Source organism: Sardina pilchardus, unplaced genomic scaffold (assembly GCF_963854185.1).
Source record: "Sardina pilchardus unplaced genomic scaffold, fSarPil1.1 HAP1_SCAFFOLD_268, whole genome shotgun sequence".
NCBI classification, from domain to species: domain Eukaryota; kingdom Metazoa; phylum Chordata; class Actinopteri; order Clupeiformes; family Clupeidae; genus Sardina; species Sardina pilchardus.
In genome coordinates, this window is record NW_026910911.1 from 6,984 (window position 1) to 13,850 (window position 6,867).

At 51.4% G+C, this 6,867-nt stretch overlaps 1 protein-coding gene across 1 annotated transcript; it reads left to right on the plus strand.

The window, feature by feature from the left end:
- Positions 1-1,559: 1,559 nt before the first annotated feature.
- LOC134074669 (death-associated protein kinase 3-like) lies at positions 1,560-6,641 on the plus strand (the record flags this gene model as incomplete). Its single annotated transcript, XM_062530476.1, is given in 5 exon segments — positions 1,560-1,781; positions 4,222-4,360; positions 5,215-5,344; positions 6,394-6,442; positions 6,615-6,641. Coding segments are annotated over 5 exon segments (567 nt in total), but the record flags the coding sequence as incomplete, so codon positions are not given.
- Between the last annotated feature and the right edge of the window lie 226 nt (positions 6,642-6,867).

The following is a 6,867-nucleotide window of genomic DNA, read 5'->3' on the forward strand; positions in this document are numbered from 1 at the left end:
CTCAGAAAGTCATGATGAGAATCATCCACTGCAAAGTGGTCAGCTGTTTTGATGTGTCTCGTTACGTTGTCCCCACACTTATGATCTTGCGGTTGGATAAATCTGCTGTATCGGTCACTTGTCTAGTTTTTTTCGCATCTTGTCAGCATGTCCACAGTGACTTCTATACTTAGCCACTCACTGCTGCTGCATCAATAAGCAGCAATATGCTTTGTTTGTGATTGAGCAATAAATCTGCCCTAGGTCATGGGCGTTGTTATGAGGAAATGAAGTTTCATATAAAAAAAAAAAAAAAAAACAGAAGTAGGAGAAAGAATGAGAAGCATGAGTCGACAGCGGTGACGACAGTGTGGGGGCATGTTGCTCAAACCCTCGGAGCCGCGCAGCCGAGCGTACGGCCAGCGCCATGCCAGGGTGCCCTCGTTGGCTGGTCACTCCACTCCAGCACTGCCAGACCATAACATTCTAATGGAAAACCGGCACACCGGTTCTGCCAAGGTTGTCCACCCACTGCTGACCACCATCATGAGTCATGACGCGTGATGGACCGGCCCCAGCGGGGAGGACGGCCTCGGGAGCTCCCGGGAAGCCGAGGACGACACGGTCTTGCACACCTGAGCGTCGGCCCGAGCTGGGCTGTTCCCTTGGCAACACACTTACAGTCCGCCCTGCGGTCACAAGACCGCGTTCACATCGCATACGGTTAAATCACCACCGAAAAGGTCAGGCACTAGGACCCCCACGTTTAACTCCCCGCCCCTCGGAGAATGAGCGCAGTAACAAAGCCACGCGGTGACGGCGAGCTACGGGGGGGGCACTTGTTACACGTGACGCGGTCCGGCGCTAGAGCAGCCTGGGTCACCACAGGTCCCTGGCACCTTTAGCCGGGGCACACACACAACACACACACACACACACACACACACACACACACACACCGTTTGGATGGCGCACAGCAACGCCGCGTCGTGACTCCGAGATGAGGGTGGTTGGGGCACGGTGCTGTAGAACCCACTGCCCTGGGGGGTCACTGACTGCCCGGCGCATGCTGCCGCTGGGGCACTGCTGGTCAGTGAGAGCCTGATCACCGCTCTTGCTTTTTGCACTTTTAATGGGACCGGTCAGTGACTCCTGCCAGACATAGTTAGCATCAGGTCAGTTTTGAGCATGTAAACTAGCTAATGAGTGTCGTGACTGACAGCAGGTGTTCTTATCCTGCGACCGAGCGGAGGTTGATTTCTCTGAGTGTGTTATGTAAGGTGAAGGCTCTCCTTTTGTTTTTTTCCCTTTGTGTAGGTGTGTGATTATGTATGTGTACTTGTGGTTGTGTGTGGCGATGATATCAACATAGGATGGTTATCCAGGTCTCCAGACATCTTGCTTTTCGTGTGTGTGTGTGTGTGTGTCTGTGTGTGTGTGGTGTGGTTGTGTGTGGCGGTGATATCAACATAGGATGGTTATGGTCTCCAGACATCTTGCTTTTCGTGTGTGTGTGTGTGTGTGTGTGTTTGTGTGTGACCTGACTAACCGTCATTTATCCCCCCTGTCTTGTCCTGCAGCGGTCAGTTTGCGGTGGTGAGGAAATGCCGAAAGAAGAGCACGGGCGTGGAGTACGCCGCCAAGTTCATCAAGAAGCGGCGGAGCAAGTCCAGCCGCCGCGGGGTCTCCAAGGACGACATCGAGCGCGAGGTCAGCATCCTCAAGGAGATCCAGCACCCCAACGTCATCACGCTGCACGACGTCTTCGAGAACAAGAGCGATGTCATCCTCATCCTCGAGCTGTGAGTGTCTCTCCTTACCCCAAATCAGGGTCATCCCGAGGTCAATGCCAAGCACGATCTCGGAGATACACAAATTAAGGTATTCAGTTACAGGAACTAATGGCGGCGATGTGGGAACTAATTGTGCTGAAGGATAGGAACAAAGGGTACTAGCGTTAGCAACGGAGACCAACACAACAAGCAGAGCTCAACTGCGAGACGAGTTCATGTGTTGCGTGTTCTCAGGTTCTTTTTGCACAATCCTGCTTAATAGGAGACTCCACTTTTTGAGACAGACAGATAATTGCCGTGCTGATCCTCCCGGAGCTTTCAGCTGTCACCGAGTCGTTATCTCCGCCATCACCTCGCTCGCTCGCGGAGGTGACTCATCTCGAAGTGTGGCTCCTGAAGCCACGTAAGACGCCTGCGAAACTGTGGCCCGACCTGTCTGACTTGGTCTCTATATGCACGCTCAGGGAGATGTTTATCAACACTTCAGCACCAGAGATGAGCCACTCAGTACCTCCGTTTGCCCTTGCGTGTCGTGCCTGCATTGAGTGTTGGCAGTATCCTGAATCACCTTATTGACACGCTGAGTTGTTTGTTGAGTTCATGCGAAGGCAAGTAAATGTCAGGGCTGGGGGTGGGTGGGTGGACAGAAATTGTCGAGCGCAAGTAAGTCACAGAAGTGGTCAATATTTGTCTGAAAGCCCTGATGTTGACGCAAGCGGGTTTGCGCAGAGAGGAAGCGAACACGGCGTCTGTGGCAGGACTGACTGGAAAGCGCCACAAAACCGAGCGCCATGAGCCTGTTTTCCGCCTGTGTTTATGGAATTGAGGGAGGATTACACAAATGAGTGAATAAATCCATAATCTCAGTATGCTAAAGAATTAGTATCATGCTTGTTGTGCAAACACAATTCAGTGTGAATAGGATGTTGAATGGCCTTCTCTTGTATGCTACAATTTATGACTTCAAAAGTTGTTTCACATCTTAAGTCTCGCTTCCTCTTTTTAAATGCATTTAATTTGAATTCGGTATGAACAGTATTTACCTGAATTAGTATGAGCAGGATTCATTTGAACTGAAATCAGGTAGTGGTACTTTTGGTGGTTTTGGCCGGCAGTCCCATTTATATTGCTGTGGTGGATTACATTTCCATTTTCATATCGTAATGCAATTTGCCCTGGGGACTCCCAAAACATGTCTCCTGGAAGAGCTGGTTGGTTTCCTCCCCCCCTTCCCCCTCACAGGTCAGTTGTCTGGCAGTCATGGTTACTGTTAAACAAGGCTGCCCTACGGCACGTTTTTTTATGTCCTTTATTCACATTTCGTAACTTATTATCCATTAGCGCACTGCCAGGGCTTTTTCTCTCTCTCTCTCTCTCTCTCTCTCTCTCTCTCTCTCTCTCTCTCCCTCTCCTTTGCTCAGGTTAAGTGCTTTTGCCCCGAAGGCGCCACAACAGCACTGCAGCCTGGAATTTCAACAAGTTTAGGTTACATTAGGTTACAAATTCTCCACTTCACCGCTCGGCCTCCCTGTTCCCAGTTATTCTATACGCCACCCCCCTCTCTTTTCTCACAAAACATCATCAGTTGTGTGTGTGCGTATGTGTGTGTGGGTGTGTGCATGCGTGTGTGTGCATGCGTGTGTGTGCATGTGTGTGTGTGTGTGTGTGTGTGTGTGTGTGTGCGCGCAGGAGAGGGAGCGAGTGTGTATGTTGTTCTTGTGTAGTGTGTAAGCGATATGCCTGAGCCTGGTGATTGTTGTTGCAGCTGGGCCGGCCGTGTCTCTGTGTGGCATCGGTGGCTGAGCCCAGTCGAGCGGCTCTATTATCGGAGCTTTATCACGGCGTTAGCACACAGCTGCCCTCCTGTTTCCACTTCCTGCTAAATAAACAGGCCTGCGATCCGGCTCATGAAGGCCACCCAGCCACACACACACACACACACACACACACACACACACACACACACACACACACATATATACACACACACACACACACACATACACACACACAGATACACTCACGTAACTACCCACATACGAACCCACTGATTACTGGCCGTTCCTCAGCAGCGGACTTGGCACTTAGCGTGCCGTAATCAGAGGGTCCGGCCGGCTGCATCTCTGCTTGAAAGACCCCCCAAGGCTCTGGCCCTGCAGTCTTAAACAGCAGTCTTCTTCGTGTGCGTGCGGCCTTCCTGTGGCCGTGGCTTAAGCCGCTGCTTAATGCACAAGCATGCCAGAGTGTGCGGGTGTCCTCTGACGATCAGCGATGTGCTGATTACAACTGGAAGTTGCTTTTCCTGAGCAAACACGACAGTGACCGCAGGGCTATAATAAGAGCATTATCTCAACCGGATGACTGGTGAACTTTGACCTCTGCGATGTATTTATGGGCGTGTGTGTTTGTGTGTGTGTGTGTGTGTGTGTGTGTGTGATCTGCCCTGCAGCGTCGCCGGCGGAGAGCTCTTTGACTTCCTGGCCGAGAAGGAGTCGCTCACGGAGGAGGAGGCCACGGAGTTCCTCAAGCAGATCCTGGACGGCGTCCTCTACCTGCACTCCAAACGCATCGCCCACTTCGACCTGAAGGTCAGCACCACCACCCCCTCATCCACCACCCCCCACCTGCCCACCCTGTTCACCCACCACGTCCGCATAACCACCCCTAGCGCAAGTTGTTAGCCGCGCTAAAAACGGCCAACCAGCCACAACAAATCAATGGCAGTGCTTGTACCGGGTCACAGTATCCATCCATATCTGTAATTCGTCCTTGACATTGTTTACTAGTTATGCAGTTATGACGCTGATTGAAACAAGTCACATGCGTGTAACATGCACAACTGTGGCGCTTTATGGCTTTATATACTCAGTGGTCTGGTATACAGCACTTCCCTGTGAGGCAAGATGAAAAGAAGTAGGTCACGGAACAGGTAAATCAGGTAACGGGCCAAATTCTTGCGAGGGAGAAGAGGAACTGTAAATGGCTCTAAGGATGAACTGACACACACACACACACACACACACACACGATTCTCTGATCCGTTGTTGTGGTTTTCCGGAGATGTAATACGACCGGTGTCAGTTTTCTGCCTTGAGCTTTCCACGGAAGTCAATGATGTTTTCACTCAAATATTTGCAAGCAGCAGGTTCATTAGGAGTGAATTGGGTCACTAACTGAGTGTTGTCATATGAGAGGCGCACTGTAGTCGGAGGCCTGACTGCAGTAGCCTGCTGCTCTCTAGAGAGCTACTCCTCAGGTTTGCATGTGATTTCCATGTGTGGTGGCGTATTTCCTGATCCTATGTCAAGACTGACCAGTGCCCTCCCCATCTCTCTCTCTCCTTGCTCTCTTTCTGTCCTTTCTTTTGTTGTCTTATCCCCCCCCTTTCTCCCCCATCCCTCCCTCTCCCTCTCTCTCTCTCTTTCTCTCCCTCTCTCTCTAGCCGGAGAACATCATGCTGCTGAACCGCTCGGCACCTCACCCGCGCATTAAGCTCATTGACTTTGGCCTGGCCCACAAGATTGATTTTGGCAACGATTTCAAAAACATTTTTGGGACTCCGGAGTTTGTAGGTCAGTGGCTTCCACTGGTCATCTGGTCACAAGGAAAGCTTAGAGGAATCCATTAGAGCATTTAAAGCATCCTCCTGCTCGCTCCTGGTTTTTAGTGGGGCGGAAATCGGCGTATCTGATGTGCAGTGGGTCTATGATCTATTTATGAACACTTAGCTTGTGTATCGGGTTTGGCACCGATTGACACGTCCACAGAATCTGCCCAAATTGAGTGAAGTGGCTGAGTTAGCAGGACCTTGGCCCAGTCCCAGTCCCATCTCTCTCGTTTCTCTCTCTCTCTTTCTCTCTCTCTGTCTCTCTCTCTCTCTCTCCCTCTCTCTCTCCCTCTCTCTCTTCTCTCTCTCTCTCTCTCTCTCTCTCTCTCGGGGGCCCAGTGGTGCCAGCGGGGAGCACTGAGACGGAGGAGATAATAGACCTCCAGAGCGCGGCACCCTGCAGATGAACTGCACACAGCGACACTGTGGCCAGCTAGCCAGAAAAGGCAGGCAGGCCGGCCCCATTGTCCTGCCTACTGCACACACACACACACACACACACACACACACACACACACATCCCTCTGTCACCCATGCATACCCACTCCATGCCTGTGCCCAGGCATAGGGCCCAGGGCAGGAGAGGCTCTGGGTGGCTGGAGATGGCGCTGTAAAAGAGAGGGGGAGCAGCAGGAGGCCACCAGATGTGCTGTAGGCAAACACACACACACACACACACACACACACACACACACACAAGCACAGCAGACGGGCTAACTGTCCCCATAACCAGCCACTGTGAGGCCGGCCTGCTCTTGGGGCGAGCTCGCGCTCATTCAGATTCAGATGCAGCAGACAGCGATCATATGAGAGGCAGTTACTGTCTGCTCAGTCGTTTCTTTCCTATATTTACGACCACTCTCTGTCAGCCTTTAAATAGACAACGTAATGAAGCCTGCAATGTGCATATGCTTAACAAATGTGGCCTTGTCTAAACTGTTTTGTGTGTGCGCGCGCACGTGTGTGTGTGTGTGTGTGTGGTGTGTGTGTGTGTGTGTGTGTGTGTTCGCACAGCTCCAGAAGTGGTGAACTACGAGCCCCTAGGCCTGGAGGCAGACATGTGGTGAGCACTAATGTTCCCCTGCACACACTCCCAGACAATTATTCATGCGCTATCATTTCTCCATTTAACTCCCTCTTTATTTCCCCCCTCCTTTTTTCTCTCTCTCCCTCTCCCCCCCTCCTCCCCCTCTTTCCCCTTTTCTGTCTCTCTTTCCCCATTTATTCCATTGCAGGAGTGTCGGCGTGATAACTTACATTCTGTAAGTATTCATTTATTCAAGACCAGCGCAGTAATGATGATTTAGCACAGTGCGTTGTGTGAAATACGTGCACGGGCAGGCGCATGAGGCTCCCTATTGACTCCACTAGCGAGGCCGGCGTGCGTAATTGCGGTGCCGTTATACAAAGCAGGGAAATAAAACCTGACAGAACAGTAGCGAGTGATTACGATCAGCAATGGCGTTTCATGCTGTAAATCATTTTAAG